Source organism: Apium graveolens, chromosome 8 (genome assembly GCF_009905375.1).
Source record: "Apium graveolens cultivar Ventura chromosome 8, ASM990537v1, whole genome shotgun sequence".
Lineage (NCBI taxonomy): Eukaryota > Viridiplantae > Streptophyta > Magnoliopsida > Apiales > Apiaceae > Apium > Apium graveolens.
In genome coordinates, this window is record NC_133654.1 from 9044133 (window position 1) to 9063576 (window position 19444).

At 32.2% G+C, this 19444-nt stretch overlaps 1 protein-coding gene across 1 annotated transcript; it reads left to right on the plus strand.

The window, feature by feature from the left end:
• Positions 1-4203: 4203 nt before the first annotated feature.
• LOC141678577 (F-box protein CPR1-like) lies at positions 4204-11372 on the plus strand. The gene is made up of 2 exons (XM_074484922.1): positions 4204-5507; positions 11090-11372. The coding sequence occupies exons 1-2, from the start codon at positions 4328-4330 to the stop codon at positions 11140-11142; spliced, it is 1233 nt and encodes a 410-aa protein (XP_074341023.1). The 5' UTR covers positions 4204-4327; the 3' UTR covers positions 11143-11372.
• Positions 11373-19444: the final 8072 nt, after the last annotated feature.

Below are 19444 nucleotides of genomic sequence, written 5' to 3' on the forward strand. Positions count from 1 at the left end.
ATAAGGAGCAAATTTGCCTAAATCAAGAGCTAAGTGGTGAGCTTGATGGAGAGAACACACGACACTTTATTACAAATTAAAATAGTCTATTTGTAGGTTACCCCTATGTTCTGTGACGGGGAATGATTAGTGAAGTGAGATAAAAACACACGGAAATATAAAGCTGGACCCTCTGTAGTCAGTTCTCACTGAAAGTCAGTGACTCAATAGCTAACCATTGAAGCCTGTAACATTAACAGGTAGAAAATGACCCCCATTAATGAGGCATCTTCGAGCTATTTTCCGGCGAAGATGAGGCGTTGCTGGTCCTGTGGGATGCCTTCTTTGTTTTGGATCTTCGCTTTTCCATTGTCGATTGTGTCGGCGGATTCGACCTTGAGTGTGATGGTTTTGCTGGTTAGGGTTTTTACAGAGATTTGCATTTTTGTGAGCGACGGTGAGAAATGAGAAACAGGGGAAACAAGAGGGTTTTGATTTATATGAGGGGAGGTGAGAGTTAGGGTTGGGCTTTTGTGTTTGGGCCCAAACAAAAAATGATCGGTTTAGTAATACAAGACTACCGAATATGATTATATCTTTAATGTTTTTTTTAATGTTTTTAATGTTTTTTGTCTTGGATCTTTAATGTTTTTTAAGGATTATATCTTGATTAATATGATATGAAATATTGTGTTAAGATTATTTTTAAGGTTTATAAATATTTTTTGACAAATCAAATTAAATTTATTATTTACGATTTAAAAAAAATATATATCTATATATATTAGTGATATAACCGTACAGATGTCAATATATATATATTAGTGATATAACCAAAATTTAAGAAAAAAAAAATTATTTGGTTTTCAATTTTAAAAGTCAAGCAAGAGTTTGACTAGTATAACTAACTAGTGTTTAGTCTTGAATTGATGTTTCGATTTTTTTAAAAATATTTTTCATCGATCTAACCGTATGGATGTCAAAAAATATATATTAGTGATACAATGAAAATTTGATATCAAAACAATTTTATTTGGTTCGCCAATTTTAAAAGTCAAGTATCAGTTTGACTAGTACAACTAATTAGTGTTTAGCCCTCAGTTGGAGTTTCGATTTTTTAAAAAATATTTTTCATCGATCCAACCATACGGATGTCAAAAGATATATATTAGTGATATAACCAAAGTTTCAAATTAAACCAATTTCATTTGGTTTACCATTTTAACAGTCAAACATCAGTTTAACTAGTACAACTAACTAGTGTTTGGTCCTGGATGGGTGTTTTCATTTTTTTAAAAATATTTTTCATCGATCCAACCATACATATGTCAATATATATATATATATATATATATATTAGTGATATAACCAAAGTTTCAGATCAAAATAATTTTATTTGGTTTTCCATTTTAAAAGTCAAACATTAGTTTGACTGGTACAACTAACAAGTGTTTAGTCCTGAATTGGTGTTTCAATTTTTTTAAAAACATTTTTCATCGATCCAAACGTACAAATGTCAATAGATATATATTAGTGATATAATAAAAGTTTCATATCAAAACATTTTTATTTGGTTTGCCAATTTTAAAAGTCAATTATGAGTTTGACTAGTACAACTAATTAGTGTTTAGTCCTGAGTTGGAGTTTTGATTTTTTTAAAAATATTTTTCATAGATCCAACCGTACGGATGTGAAAAGATATATATATATATATATATATATATATATATATATATACATATTAGTGATATAACCAAACTTTCAAGTTAAAATAATTTTATTTGGTTTGCCATTTTAACAATCAAACATCAGTTTAACTAGTACAGTTAACTAGTGTTTGGTCCTAGATGGGTGTTTTGATTTTTTAAAAATATTTTTCATCGATCCAACCGTACAGATGTCAATATATATATATATATGTATGTGTAAATATATTAGTGATATAACCAAAATTTCGGATCAAAACAATTTTATTTGGTTTTCCATTTTAAAAGTCAAACATTAGTTTGACAATTACAACTAACTAGTGTTTAGGCTTGAATTGGTGTTTCGATTTTTTTAAAAATATTTTTTATCGATCCTACCATATGGATGTCAATAGATATATAGTAGTGATATAACCAAACTTTCATATCAATATAATTTTATTTGGTTTGTCATTTTAACAGTCAAGTATGAGTTTGACTAGTACAACTATCCGGTGTTTAATTCTGAATTTGTGTTTCGATTTTTTAAAAAATATTTTTCATCGATGCAACTATGTGAATGTCAATATATATATATAAATAAATATATATATTAGTGATATAACCAAAGTTTCATATCGAATCTATAACCTGTAACTACATATTTAATCTATCTATCTATATTTTGTAGCGACTTAAGAAAATTTTCATTATCAGCTCACTAATATTTTTCTCAAAAAATTATAATGACTTTAATTTAAATTATAGACTTTATAATATAAAATTCAAAATACTATTATCACACACACATATACATATATATATATTATATATATATATATACTGTATCAAATATATTTGTACATGAAATAAATATTATAAATGCATAATTTTCCTAATAAAGATAAAATTAAAATAATTATTATAAGTTTTTAAGTTTTCAAAAATTATTATTTCAACTCAAAATGATCGCATTTATATTAACGGACAATGGTTATTTTATGTATTTCACTAAATTCAACCGAATATAGTGCAAATGAAATTTTCCCATTTTGCTCAAAATTTGAAAAAAGGAGGGAAATTTCCCGCCAAATCCAAAATTAATTTTTGATCGATTACGGTCGAATTTAGTCTACGAAAATAAATTTTATGAAGGGAAAATTCCCGCTCTTTTTTCCCATGTTATAAATTCGACCGAATTTTTTTTCGGTCGAATTTAACTCCTAATTACGACCGTTTTAATTTCGACCATTTTTTTTCAACCGCTGCAAGTTGAATTTATTTGTAAATACGACCGATTAAATACGACCATTTAAATTCGACCGAGGCCAGTCGAATTTAGCCGTGTCCAAAGGTTTCGACTGCAGGCGGTCGAATTAAGGCGCGGTCGAATTTAAATCAGTTGTATTTAACCCTGTTTTCTTGTAGTGATGGTAGTTAATAAGAGGAGAATTAAGCACTAGGGTTTGTAATTCAAATGTGATGATACCATAGCATCCAGCACTTACATTAAATTTTACCGCCTACATAAATATCAAAGTTACACCACTTCTAACAAATATAAAGAATGGGATTAATTACCCCTGCTCAAATTTTTTTTCCAATATTACTCTTAGAAAAATAGACATTAACATAACGTAGACCTTATCAAAATTGCAAGGAGAGGAAGAGTATGTATCAGAAGATTGTCCAACGTAATCTAGAATCCAAAACATTAACGAATACATAAGAAAAAGCTAGTTTAGAAACCTTAAATATATGGACAACAACAAATAAGATATTATGCAACTCTGAAAATACAAGTGATAACAATACACACACATTGATCAGTATTGAACAATACTAGCTCATAAAGGAAAAATTGTTTTGATACATGAAAAAATACATGTTTAATTAAAAAAAATATTGGTTAAAATGTATAGAAAAGAAATAAAATATGCACGATTTCAAAAGATCTATTTACCTCTCCAAACTGACCGATAACTTCTTATATGATCGAGTATGTTTACCTATGAAAAGAAATAAACTTCTAATTATATAAAATTTTAAAATATATTTAATAATATATATATAAATAAATTCCAGGTCAATTTTGCCCTAAATATGATAACTAAGTAGGGCCAGAGTATATTTTTACTATAAATTTTCCCCGATCAAACCTTATAAATGTCTTATTTCACCTCTACATTTCTATCTTCCCCACAATGCCATATTATTTTTTAAAAAATAATTTAGTTACAAAAATTTTATTATTATCATGATTTTTTTATTTTAGTCATATCAAACTTTACAAATAACGAAATATTTTAATATTATAAGTATCTATTTGATATGTTTTATTATTTCTTTTATATCAAATAATAATATAAATCTAATTTCTTCATTAAAAAATACAACAGTTATATAATTAAAAATTATTTTTAATTAATTTCAATAAATTCTCTTGAGCCACTGGTTTTTAATATAGTGCTATCTAATATCTAAATCATCCATAACTAATTTTTTTATCTAGTACGGTTTCTCTGTTTTCACAGTCAACCCTTTGTTTTCTCAAATTATATTTCTCAAGCTAGGTGTTTGACATATAATCCCTTCTTGTTCTAAACAGCGGCTAATAGACACATTTGTTTTCACTCAAGATCTTCCCCAATTAAACCCTAGAAATGTCTGATGAGATGTTTGCCCTCATTTTTGTCCATTTATCAGTGATCATTCTAATGGGGCTGCGCCCTGTTTGCAAAGCATTTCGTGATTTAATCGACAGTCAATATTTCACTTATATTCATCTTCGTCATTCCATGACAAATCGTTCAAATCGAATAATACTTTGCAGAAGTACGGATCCAGATCGCAGAAGTGTAGGCTTGTATTGTGTTGATATAGATACACTCCGTTGTTTTGTACCAAAATGTCCTCGGGGCCGTAATAATTCTTCTACTAAATTAATTGGTACGTGTAACGGTGTTGTTTTACTTTTTGATAGAGTTTTTGTTGAAATCACGTTTTGGAATCCAGCAATCCGGACATACATTGATGTCACTCTTCCTTGTGTTAGTCTTCCTCAAAGTTATTTTATTGATAATTATAGACCTACTCTCGGGTTTGGGTACGATCATGTCAATGCTGATTATAAAGTTGTAATGGTTGTGCACCCAGCTGGTGCTGGATCCAACAGTAAGAAGAATGATGAGGAAGTTCATATTTATAGTTTAAAATCAAATTCATGGAGAAGGATTGGGAATTTTCCTAGTTCTGTTAATTGTAGAGGAGATTCAGCTGTTTGTGTTAATGGGGCTTTGTATTGGAAATGTTTAGAAAAAACTGTTAATTCAAGAACTCGCCACATTATTGTTGCCTTTGATCTTGCAACCGAAGAGTATAGAGTGGTACCAACGCCGGTGTATGATCATCCGAGTTGGGATGTTGACATTTATATAGGATCCATAGAAGCTTCTCTTTGGGTGCAATGTTCTCTTTTTCATACTGATCCAGAAATTGTAGAAGATTTCGTGCAAATGGTTGACACATGGTTACTGGTGCCAAGGAATGGAGAAGAGGATACTTGGACCAAGTTAATATCGTTTAATCGACCATCTGAATTTTACCAGCCATTAGCATATTCTAAGAGTGGAAATCAATTACTGTTGGGAAGCGAAGAAATGTTTATGTGGTATGATCTGGTAAAGGAAGAAGTCCAAGAGGAATTCAAAATTAGGGGTCTGCCAGAAGAATATGTGTCAGAGGTTTTTGTTGAAAGTCTGGTTCATCTTCATGGTGGTGCAGGTGATGTAGAAAATCAACTTATACAGGAAAAGAAGGTGGAAGACGATGAAAGTGATCGAGGTATTATTGCTCAATCTTGTACTTCTTCTAAATTTATATGCAAAATCATATTTCTTAGATTTTGTTATATGACATATATGGATAGCAAAATATATAAGGGTAACTTAATCTTATGATTAGTTAATCAGAACTCATATATAATAATCACAACACATAGGTTGAGTATATATTGCAACTTTCATAAGCCAAACTCTTATATAATACTTGATTTGATATATGTTTTCCATTACATGTTTTATAAAATTTCTTAGTTTTGCTTTAGCAAGAAGGTTGTTATATGTACCTGTTACTGAATTACCATATAAACTTCATTATTAGTTATGCATACAGATTTTAATTAACGTTATTAAATAAATTAATGCGTTTAGCAAAAAAAAAATCAATCAACACATAATTGTTAAAAATAAATAATATATTTTTGACTATTAAAATAATAGAATTGTGTGGGAGTCTCTAGAATAATCTTGGTACATGTATTATTATTTTTCTATGTTCAATGTATCGGTGTAGGTACATGTAATCTCTAGATACATGTATCTTGGTCAAGTGTTGTCTATTGTAGCTAGTCTAAGAGTTATCTAGATCTTTCTATGGAGTCCTATATAAAGCCTTGTACCAAGTCATTTGTAATCAAGTAATTTTTCAAGTAATATATTTCTTCTCCTAAATTGTCTTGTGTGAGTTTGAGTGAGATCCTTTCTTCTAACAAAGTGGTATCAAGAGCCAAAGGTTCTACTTCTACTTGTCTTCAAAGAAGGCTTGTGTGGTGTAAAGAAGAAGGAGATCATGGCAAATGGAATGTCTCAATGGCAAATGCCAAAGTTCACCAAAGATAATAATGAGAATTGGTGCATTCGCATGAAGGCGATCCTTGGAGCAAATGATGTATCGGAAATTGTGGAGAAAGGATTGGAGGTGCCCGAAAATGAAGCAAATTTGAATCAAGTTCAAAAAGATCAACTTCAAGCCCAAAGAAAGAAGGATCAAAAGGCGATCATGATCATTCGTCAATGTTTGGATGATTCTATGTTACAAAAAGTGGCTTCCGCAACAACGTCAAAGAAAGTTTGGGATACTCTCAAATCTTCTTTTAGTGGTGATGCTAAATTAAAGAGAGTTCGGCTACAAACACTTTGTGGCGAGTTTGAGGCTTTGCGAATGAAGGAATCCGAATCAATCTCGGATTATTTTTCAAGGGTCTTGACCGTTGTCAATCAAATGAAAAGCAATGGAGAAGAGGTAAGTGATGTTCGTGTTATTGAAAAAGTTCTTCGTTCACTTGACTCTAAATTTGACTACAAAGTTGTGGCAATTGAGGAGGCTAAAGATATAGATGAAATGACTATTGATGAGCTTATGGGATCATTACAAGCCCATGAAGAAAAAATGTTAAAGAAGGAGCCAATTGAACAAGCCTTACAATCAAAGTTATCTTTTAAAGATAATAATGAAAGGTATATGAGGAGCCAAAGAGGTCTTGGACAAGGACGTGGAAGAGGATTTCTATATGGACAAGGAAGAGGTCGTGGCCAACAAAGGGAGGAAAGTCAAAAGTATGAAAGATTGTACGAGACAAGAAATTCAAGAGGCCGTGGAAGAGGAAGAGTTACACCAAGGTATGGCAAGTCAAATGTTAAATGCTATAATTGTCAAAAATTTGGTCATTATGCTTCCGAGTGTCACGCTTCAAAAAATCAAGTGGAGGAGAAAGCTAATTTTGTTGAAGATAAAGGCAATGTTGATGAGCCCACTTTGCTTCTACTGCATAAAGGAGAAGTAAATTGTGAAGATAATTTGTGGTATCTTGATAGCGGCGCAAGTTATCATATGTGTGGCAATAAAAATTTGTTCGTGGGTCTTGATGAGAAAGTGAATGGAAAAGTCACTTTTGGAGACTCTTCGGGAGTGCCCATCAAAGGCAAAGGTAACATCTTAATTCGCTTGAAAAATGGAAATCATAATTTTATTTCAAGTGTTTATTATGTGCCTAGCATGAAAAATAATATCTTGAGTTTGGGGCAACTAATGGAGAAAGGCTATACCATCACCATGAAAGATGGATTTCTCAATTTGAGAGATTCTAATGATAATTTAATTGCAAAGGTGTCTATGACCAAGAATCGTATGTTTATTCTCAAAATTCAAAATGATGTTGCAAAATGTCTTAAGGCTTGTATTGGAGATTCTTCTTGGCTTTGGCATCTTAGGTTTGGGTACTTGAACTTTGATGGACTAAATTCACTATCAAAGAAGCATATGGTGAATGGATTGCCTCACATCAACCTTCCAAACCAAATTTGTGAAAGATGTCTTTTCGGAAAACAATCAAGAAAGAGCTTTCCAAAGGAATCTATGTCAAGAGCAAATGAGCCACTTGAACTCATTCACTCCGATGTATGTGGGCCTTTTAATCCTCCATCTTTTAGTAAGAATCGCTATTTCTTGTTATTCATTGATGATTTTAGCCGCAAGACATGGGTGTACTTTCTTAAAGAGAAGTCTCAAGTTTTTGAATGCTTCAAAAAGTTCAAAGCCCAAGTTGAAAAAGAGACCAAGTATCAAATAAAAGCCATTCGTTCGGATCGAGGAGGTGAATTCAATTCAAAGGAGTTCTTGCAATTTTGTGAAGCTCATGGTATTAGACGACCCGCAACGGTTCCAAGATCACCGCAACAAAATGGAGTCGCCAAAAGAAAAAATAGGAGCATTCTTAACATGGCTCGAAGCATGCTAAAGAGCAAGAATATGCCTAAGGAATTTTGGGCCGAAGCGGTAGATTGTGCCGTCTACTTGTCAAATAGATGTCCCACGAGAAGTGTTAAAGACATAACTCCGCAACAAGCATGTAAAGGAAAGAGACCATCTATTGCTCACTTAAGAGTTTTTGGAAGCATAGCTTATGCACACGTCAATGATGAGCTAAGAACAAAGTTGGATTACAAGAGTGAAAAGTATTTGTTTGTTGGATATGATGCAAGAGCAAAGGGGTACAAACTTTACAACCCCATCAATGGAAAGATTGTTATTAGTCGAGATATTGTATTTGACGAAGAGGGCTCATGGGATTGGAGCAACACACAAGAAGATTATTATTTCTTCCCATTTGTTGATGAAGAAAGTGAAGAAAATATCACTCCTCCTACATCACCACGAGCAACAAGTGATGGACAAACTCCTTTATCTTTTTCAAGTGATGATGACGAGACACCACCAAGACATTATAGAAGTCTTGGAGAAATATACGATAAAACGGAAGAGGTTCCCGCTATTTCCGACTTAACACTTCTTTGTCTTCTAGCGGAAACTGAATCAACAAGCTTCAAAGAAGCCGTGCAAGATGAAAGGTGGAAGAAAGCAATGGACGACGAGATTGAGTCTATAAAGAAGAATGACACATGGGAGTTAGCAACACTTCCAAAAGGACAAAAAGCTATTGGTGTAAAGTGGATTTATAAGGTGAAGAAGAATGCCCAAGGTAAGGTGGAAAAATTTAAGGCAAGATTGGTGGCCAAAGGCTACAATCAAAGACATGGAGTTGATTATGATGAAGTTTTTGCCCTGGTTGCAAGAATGGAGACTATAAGGCTAATCATCTCATTAGCGGCTCAAAATGGATGGAAAAATTCATCAAATGGATGTGAAGTCCACTTTCTTGAATGGTGTTCTTGAAGAAACCGTGTATGTGGAGCAACCATTGGGATACATCATAAAAGGACAAGAAGGAAAAGTGTTAAAGTTAAAGAAGGCCTTGTACGGATTGAAACAAGGGCCGAGGGCTTGGAATAGTAGACTTGATAAATACTTTCAAGCTCAAGGATTTTACAAGTGTCCTCATGAACATGCTCTATATGCCAAGGTTGCTAAAAATGGAGAATTTCTTCTTGCGTGCTTGTATGTGGATGACTTAATATTCACGGGAAATAGTCCAAGAATGTTTGAGAAATTTAAACAAGACATGATAAGAGAATTTGAGATGACCGATATTGGGCTTATGTCATATTATCTTGGCATTGAAGTAAAGCAAATGGATGATGAAATACTAATATCACAAGGAAGCTATACAAGGGAGATTCTGAAGAAATTCAAGATGGAAAATTGTCAAGCCGTAAGCACCCCCATTGAATGTGGAACGAAGTTGTCAAAATTTGAAGAATGTCAGAAGGTGGATCCTACATATTTCAAAAGTCTTGTCGGAAGTTTGAGATATTTGACATGCACGAGGCCCGACATACTCTATAGTGTTGGACTTATTAGTCGCTATATGGAGGCTCCAACAACAACACACATGAAGGCGGCAAAGTGAATTCTTCGTTATCTCAAAGGCACAATGGATTATGGATTGTTGTATCATTACTCAAATGAGTTCAAACTTGTTGGTTATTGTGATAGTGATTGGGCCGGTGACATTGATGATCGAAAGAGTACCACCGGATATGTATTCTTTATTGGTGACACATCTTTTTCATGGAGTTCAAAGAAACAACTCTTTGTTACCCTGTCCACTTGTGAGGCGGAGTATATGGCGGCGTGTTCTTGTGTTTGTCAAGCTATATGGCTAAGGAGAGTTTTGGAAGAGCTCCACATGCCACAAAATGAGTCCACGGAAGTATTGGTTGATAACAAGTCGGCAATAGCTTTGGCCAAAAATCCGGTGTTTCATGAACGGAGCAAGCACATTGATACAAAATATCACTTTATTCGGGAATGCATCGAAAGGCGTGAAGTGGAGTTGAATTATGTGAAGTCCCAAGATCAAATTAGTGACATATTTACAAAGCCTCTCAAAAGTGACGCCTTCAACAAATTCCGAAGTCTACTTAGGATAGTCAAAATTAAGGGGGGATGTTAAAAATAAATAATATATTTTTGACTATTAAAATAATAGAATTGTGTGGGAGTCTCTAGAATAATCTTGGTACATGTATTAGTATTTTTCTATGTTCAATGTATTGGTGTATGTACATGTAATCTCTAGATACATGTATCTTGGTCAAGTGTTGTCTATTGGAGTCTAAGAGTTATCTAGATCTTTCTATGGAGTCCTATATAAAGCCTTGTACCAAGTCATTTGTAATCAAGTAATTTTTCAAGTAATACATTTCTTCTCCTAAATTGTCTTGTGTGAGTTTGAGTGAGATCCTTTCTTCCAACAATAATTTCCTACTAAAGTGTTCATGAATGTGTGCTTTTATATATGCATTCATTCATCAGATTTATGTTCCTTTTTGCATTCACTTAAATATTCAGTCTTTCTTCTATGCTTTTTCAGTTATTAAATTTTAATATTAAGGAGAATTAAAATCTTTATTCATTAGAGACAGTTCAAGAGTACAATTGATCATATGATTTTAATAAATCTTACTATAGAAAATTCACCTTAAAAATTTCCAATTCATTCACACTGTGTTCCTTTACTTTGAACCCAATGAAATAGCTAACAAGTTCATGTATTCGTTACTAAAGTTAAGCTTCTGGCCTTAGTTGTTTTTGCTGCAAGACTATTGTCATACAAGATTTACCTTATTAGAGGTTTTGCCATTTGTCAAGTATTAATTTACTAATTTTCATGTTATTTATCAAAGGTTTACAGCTGCTTAGTAGCATGGCTATGAAGATCCTTGAAGGTGCAGTTTGACCCTGCTAGCTATCCTCCTGAAGGTCTTTGTGCAAGTCAAGTACTGCACTATAATGCATGCCTGTTGTACTTTGGATTATGAAATGCTTTTTGATATTGGATAATTTTAGTTATTTGTGTTTGTTTGGAGTATTTGTAATTCCAGAATGTTTGGGGTCCTGGTTATTTAGTCAAAGATCATGTGCATGCTTCCAGAAAAGCTTGCTATACATTTCTGTTTTGCAGCCGACCTTAATAATCTGGTATTCTTCTTATTGGACAGAATATACTCAAATGTTAGTATATTCGAACTTGTACCTTAGAGCAGGTTTTCATTATTACAGGTTTAGAGCACACCACAAAGGTTAGAAATTTTAGATGTCTGGTACTTTATATTGTTTTAGGGTAACTATATATACATCATCCGGCAAAATTGATTTAACTCTCATCTATTATTGGAAAAATTTAAGAATAGTTCATATTTTTAAATATCTTTTGCATCTACTAATTAAATTAAAAACTGGTCATTCACAACTGTGGATACTCAAATTTGTAAATTTATCATTTTAGGTCTTAAATTTTTACTTTAATATATATATATCTTGCACAAATTTGAATATTTTTCTTACAATTTATTTAGTCCCACATCAATAATCTAAATTTTAGAAAATTTCTTTAGAATTATAAAATGTACCTCTACATGTAAAATATTTTTTTATAAGGATTAGTACACATGATCTCATAATAAATCATAATTTCTACTTGTAAATCATTTAATTTCACATTAAAAATACTAACAATCACATATATTTACATTTTTTTATTAAATTCTAGAGTTAATATTTTTCCACAAATTAAAATGTGTCACCCACGTGGGTAAGTTTTGGAAAGGAGTTTTGGTTATCTAGTATTACTCTAATTAATATACTAATACATATATATATATTTGAATTGATTAAGGTGAATCAAAATTTTTGGGAGTAAATTTTAATATAGAAAAAAGTTATCTAACGAGTTTAAAATTATTTTGGGATATAGATAAATTGTTAAAAAATTAAATATATTGATGATATTAGTATAAACATATAAAGGGTAAGATTCTTCATCAAAAATTATTTTTGGCATAGAAATATTTTTAACTTCTTGTTTTCTTTAACTTATTACGTGCAAGCCAGCATTTTTAGGGCTAGGTCAAGAGCCATTATATCTATTTGCTTATTTACAACATTTTTTCTATTTTAACTTGAAGCTTGTCCATAAATATTTTCTTTGATTCATTCCAACCAATTACCTAATTGATATATTTTGCTAAACTGGATTAAAAAAAATAATTTATGAAATTGTTGAGTTCTGAATTTGTTCAGCATGTTGCCTTAGTGAGTACAACTATGCATTGAAAATTAAGTAAAAGCAGCTTGTAAATTAAATTATTTGTCTCTAGCAGTTATACAGTAAAATTGACAGTAAGTAAATTTAAATGTTAAAATTGCATCAAGGAACTTTTTTTCACATTCACTTTCTTATATCACCATAAGAAAACACGACAAAACCGACCGTCAAAAACGGTCGGTTAAGAGGCAACACGGTCGGTTAAAATAGTCATAACCGACCACAGGGTATGGTCGGTTTTAGCCTGGTCGGTTATGACTTTTAGTCGGGTTTAACCCTCATAACCGACCAACATAGTGGTCGATTAAATGCCTGGGCATTTTATTCAAATATGGGGTCACTGTGTACACGTGGCAACACACGTGTTGCCACGTCACTGAGTCATAACCGACCGTAGGTGGTCAGTTATGTCTATTTTTAAAAAGTTGACTGGAACTCATAACCGACTGTGGTCAAAGTGTGCACATTGGTTGGTTTTATTTCAGAAGTTAACTTAAATGTTATAACCGACCACCCTTTAAAGGAGACGGTCGATTTTATGAAGAAGGTGGTCGGTTATGTCCCTTGATGGTCGGTTTTCTTGGTTTTGTAATGGTCAAAAGTGGTCGTAACCGACCGTAGGTGGTCGGTTATGTCTATTTTTAAAAAGTTGACTGGAACTCATAACCGACCGTGGTCAAAGTGTGCACATCGGTCGGTTTTATTTCAGAAGTTGACTTAAATGTCATAACCGACCGTCCTAAAATCGGCCACCCTCTAAAGGAGACGGTCGATTTTATGAAGAAGGTGGTCGGTTATGTCCCTTGATGGTCATTTTTCTGGGTTTTCTAATGGTCAAAAGTGGTCGGTTATGCCTTAAGTCGGTCGGTTTTAAGGGCTGATTTTAAAAAAAATTGCAGGTTTTCTGCAGTCCCTGTATACCAGACCAAATCAATACACAAATCCAATCCAATCACAACCAAACAACCAAACCAAACAACAATGATAATCATTAAACTATACTACTTAAAATCATTCGCAAGAACTAATAAATTTCATAATTAAACCATAGTAATTAAATCCAACGCAAACATTCATAAACTCCGATAACCGGAGGATTAAACCGTATCATTACATCATTATAAGCAATCTTAAATAACCGACAAAGTATCAAACCATCACAACATATTATATTACATCCCATAACCATCAAATTACAATAGTCTTAAAACCGATCAATGTAAACTAATCCGACAAATCAACATCGGACGATCCACCGCCATCACCGTCGCCATCACCGCCGCCATCATCAAAGTTGTCATCATCGGAGGCCTCATCCTCGGACGTGTAATCCTTATCGACTTCCATAGCACGCCGATTGTTTTCCTATATACACAAGTTTAATTAAACTAGTTAAAAATAAGAAACAAAATTTATATATGAATGAAAATAAATAAATAAACAAGAAGGTCAAAAATTATACCTCCGCAACACGAGCTTTCGTCTTTTGGACGGTATCTTCGATCAAAGAGCCCACGATATGAACGATCTCGACACCGATAAGGTTATTCCATTGCAACCTTTGGCTAGGATCGGAGGATGGATCCGAGGCCTCGAGAGCGGTACGTGCGAATGTAGCTTCTCCTCATCGGAAAGTTGGCGAGCAAACTGATTTGGATTAGCACGGATCTCCGTAAGCACATTCCTCACGATGGAAAGATATACATTATCGGGGATGGCTTCACGTTCTCTCGGAGCGGATGAGGATGAATCGGCTTCATTCCGTGTGGAATCTCGGTACCGGGTAGCAAGTATAGGCAAGAGATCGGTGGCCTGAGCATTGGGAAACCCCACCACATAATTCTTTATTCGGCTTTGTACCTTGGGGGACCTCTAAGGCTTCCATCCACCAATCTCACGGCTCATCCCGATCACCCGTTTGTGTAACCTCAATGGGCATGCGCTTGAGAATGGCGGTATATCGTTCCTACAAAATTTTTATGAGTTAGTTGGAACAATGATATAACTTTAAAAATAATTTATGATACATTTAAAATCAAATCAAAATACATATAAAATCACATATAAAAATGCATTTAAAATCACATAAATACATATAAAATCACATTTCAACGATGCATTTAAAATCATATAAAACTGCATATTAAATCATATACAAAAATGCATTTAAAATCACATAAATACATATAAAATCACATATTAACAATGCATTTAAAATCACCTAAAAATGCATATAATATCACATAAAAATGCATTTAAAATCACATTAAAATATATATAAAATCACATATTAAATATGCATTTAAAATCACACAAAAATGTAATTAAAATCACATGAAAATACATATAAATTCATTTATTAAAGATGCATTTAAAATCACATAAAATGGTCATAAAATTACATAAAAATGCATTTAAAATCACATGAAAATACATATAAATTCACTTATTAAAGATGCATTTAAAATCACATAAAATGGTCATAAAATCGCATAAAAATTACCGCAATACGCATGGCGGCCGGTGTAGTGTAGATGGGATTTTCCGGATCAGATCCAACTTTCCTATGACATTTATCCCACATCTCGAGTCTCGTTGCCTTTTTCTTGTTTTTGTTCGTCATTACCTTTCAAAATATTAAATAACTTATATTAGCACATCCTAATAATTAGTTGATTATATTAAATATGGTGAACGTGTATATGTGTGCGTGATGTAATATAATAATATTACCTCCCGAACTTTATTGAATGACCTTGCACCGGCACTATGTTATCTTTCAACTTGTTGTCGGTTGGTGGATCCAACCGATGACCGGTGCAAGTGTCCTTCGTTCTTCTCCCAATACTGCAAAGGTCCTTCCAAAAAGGAACGGACCAATAAGACGGCTTCAAAGACAACTTTGAAAGGCCTTACTCCCTTGCTTTTCGCTCCACCCTCTTCTTAAGCTCGTTCAAGGTCCTCTTTATCGTCATTTTAATGTGATCTTCCTCAATTTTTCGGGCCTCTGAACAGCTTTGCCCCTTCAGATGCCTATAATATTTCTAAAATTGCAAAAAAAATGAGGATAAATACATCATAAAATCAAGAAACAAATGAAAATTACAAAAAAAAATTGATTTTTAACTTACTTGAAACTCCACGACTCTTTTATTCAACCAACCCGGGTTATGTTCTTCGATATCGGTATAAGCGTAACGCCCAAGAGGCCACTTCTCCCGAATCATACTCAAAAGCATTTTCTTAGCTGTATCATCTTCAATACTATATTTAAATAAAAAAAAATAATAAACATTAACAATTCACATAACAATATTGAACAATGAACAAAAAAAATAAACATATAGGAATAATACAATTTAAAAACTTTTTAACTTACTGTCCATCAGAGATATCAATGCGATATGGCTTCAATAGCGGTTTCTCTCCATATATGCCACTCGAATGTGATCGAGGTCGCCTTCTTCGCCATTCTCGCTCCTCCGCATTTGTCATGTGCCGAGTCAGATCATTCGGGTCCGAATCCGTCGGCTCATCACGCAAATGCAAATTCCCTCCTTTTCCCTTTGCACCCTTACCCTTGCCCTTGGCCTTCTTACTCGCGACTTTGGCCTTTCCCTTGGCCTTTGCCTTCCCCTTATCTTTTTCCGGCTCCTTGTCTTTCCCCTTCCCTTTTCTCGCCATCGCCAACACCACAAGACTTATCATAACCAATGTCAACATCCAAGCAAAAAGATCCTAAAATAAACAATAAAAATATATTAGCCAATATGAAAAGAAACAAATCGATGAAACGACTTGCATTAGTAAATCACATGACATAAAAATGCATTTAAAATCAATTAGAAATATATATAAATTCACATGTTAACGATACATTGAAAATCACATAAAAAATGCATATAAAATCACATAAAATGCATATTAAATCACATTACATATAAAACATATGCTAGTAAATCACATTACATGAAAATGATTTTAAAATCACATAAAAAACATTTAATATCACATAAAATGCATATAAAATGCATATAAATGTATCCATTTAACAAATTAACAATAAAAATAAACACAACTTATTAGAGCATTGTTTAATTACGCAAATTAAACCATTAAATCAACTTAATCTATATATACAACAAATTAAAGTTCCAAACTCACATATAAAGTGCAATATTTATCCATTTCGAGTACGGATCATGTTTATAAGAGCAAACCCCTACAAATTAACCCTAAAAATACATTTATACTTCTACTTAAACGTAAACAAACCGACAAAAAACCTAAAATTTATACTTATATATATATTGAACAAATTGACAAAACCGACGAATCTTTTACATGCAAAATTTTATATGAAAACTGAAAAATCATATGAACTTCAATTGGAAGTGAAAAAAATAAATTAAAATGAGAATCATATATTAATAAACACAAAAAACAAATTACTAACTTCAAATCATATATAGACACACATAAAATACATACACATACACACTTATATAATCGAGTAAAAAAAGAAGATAATCGAGTGAAAATCTACATCGAGAGTGAAACCGGAGGCAAAGAGAGATGATTTGCGGGTATTTCGTGGATTAAACGCCATTGATTTGAGTTTGGGGATGATTTTACAGTATATTTGAGAGAGAGAGAGAATAGAGAGAATAGAGAGAATAGAGAAAAGAAAGAAGAAAGAAACTGAACGGGTTTTTTTTATTTATAACAGACTTAAAACTGACCGCCTAGTCGGTCGGTTTTGTCCTTGGACCATGTGCAACATGCAAAACGACGTCATTTTGTAAAAGGCGGAGTTTTTAATTTTTCACCAAAAAAACCCGCATTTTTTTAAGCGGTCAGTTTTAACATATAGTGGTCGGTTTTATGCAATTAAATTTTTTAATTTTAGGGTTTAGGGTTTAGGGGTTAAAAACCCCTAAATTTAAAAAATTCTTATAAAACATGATTATTATTATTTAAATAGCCTAATTTTTGGTATATTTGCTCATTTATACCGTGTCAATCCATCCATACGGTTCGATCGTGTGTATTTCATAATTTTTATTTTTATTAATTATTTCACTTTTTAATCAAAATTGCTAATTTTTTTATAAAAACGTATTTGTAATCATTCAAATGTGCTAATTTTTTGTGCATTAACATATTTTGACATTAAGTTAACATCCGTACGGTTCGATCGTTAAAAATAAATTTTAAAATTATACTTAAAGTATCGAATGGTAAGTTCAACTTATTCTGTCTACAGAATGTCAACCTACTTACTGAAATAATTACATTCCATATGATTATGATTATAATATTTTTAAATAGCCTAATTTTTGGTACATTTGTTCGTTTTAACCGCGTTAGTCCATCCATACGGTTCGATCATGTGTATTTTATATTTTTCATTTTTTTTTAATTTTTAATTAAATTTGTTAAATTACTTATAAAAATGTAATGGTACTCGTTAAAATATGCTAATTTTTTGTGCATAAGCATATTTTGACATGAATTTAACAGCTTTACGGTTCAATCATTAAAAATACCTTTTAAAATTATACTTTTCACATTGAATTCATTTTTTTTTAATTTTTAATTAAATTTGTTAATTTACTTATAAAAACGTAATGGTACTTGTTCAAAAGTGCTAATTTTTTGTGCATAAGCATATTTTGACATGAAGTTAACATCCGTATGGTTCGATCATTGAAAATAAGTATTAAAAATGTACTTTGACTAAGACTGCTAAAACCGACCGAGGTCAAATGTGCAAAGTGGTAGGTTTTATTTCAGAAGCCAATTTAATTCTTTTAAGCGACCACCTTAAAATCGACCACCCCTTTAAGGAGACGGTCGGTTTTATCAAGAAGATGGTCGGGTTTAGGCAAGGAGACGGTCGGTTTTCTGGGAAATATTATGGTCAAATATTATGATTTTTTGGCCCTAACCGGACGTAAACGCAGAAAAATTTAGCATTAAAACCAAAAATTCACAAACCCATTATAAATTTACTATAACATATAAATAAAGTATCCTAATCATTACAAAATTTACTAAACATCATCTTTAAAATTTAAATGACGTTATTCAAAATCGTCAAAACCATCACCATATTCGTCATCATCATCATTCTCATTGTCACCTTCACTTATCTCTTCTTCTCCTTCATTTTCATCTTCGTCATCCTTATCTTCTACATCATCTTCTTTGTCTTCTTCTTCTTCACGCCGAATAAATGGTATTTGTCCATATTGTGCAAAATCGACAAAGAGCAAAAATGAGGTCGATGCATTAAATCTATCTTCCTGAAAAGCGTCTTCTATATTATTTTGCGCAACGATAGATTCATCAATTGGGCGGCTTTTAGATTTGACCACCATATATATTTTCGCTTTTAGATCCAATACACTAGGAGCATAATATACTTGTGAGTGTTGAATAGCTAAGATAAAAATCTCATTTGACTTCAATCTTGAATTCATATCAATTATAATCACACGATTCTTATCAATCCTCACACCATTACCAACACTGTCAAACCATATACATTTGAACAAATATACATGATTGCATCTTTGATAAATGAGTCTAATAATTTTTTGTAGTTACCATAATAAGCAAGATTATTTCCGTGCAAATTTCCATTAGCAATAATACCAGAACCGGATGCAGATTTTGTTGAAAATTTATATCCATTAACTTGACAAGTCTCAAAAGTCATAACATTTAATACCGGCCCTTCAAGTAAGTCCCTAAAACGAGGTCCTTCCACCTCATCTTTATCAACCTAAAAATAATTCAAATTGATGAGATGTTGTAATTATAAGAATTTAAAAAAAATAAATCATGCAAATTAAAAATAGATAAATACCTTTTGTTTAAACCAAGTTTTAACTCGACTTTTGACAATACGATCTAAATCTTGAGGTGT

What these genes read in the sequence shown, in the direction of transcription:
- LOC141678577 (XM_074484922.1), top strand. Translation starts at nt 4,328, where the DNA reads ATGTCTGATGAGATGTTTGCCCTCATTTTTGTCCATTTATCAGTGATC. An exon ending in AGACGATGAAAGTGATCGAG is followed by an intron (nt 5,508 to 11,089) that starts GTATTATTGCTC and finishes TATTTATCAAAG; the next exon opens with GTTTACAGCTGCTTAGTAGC.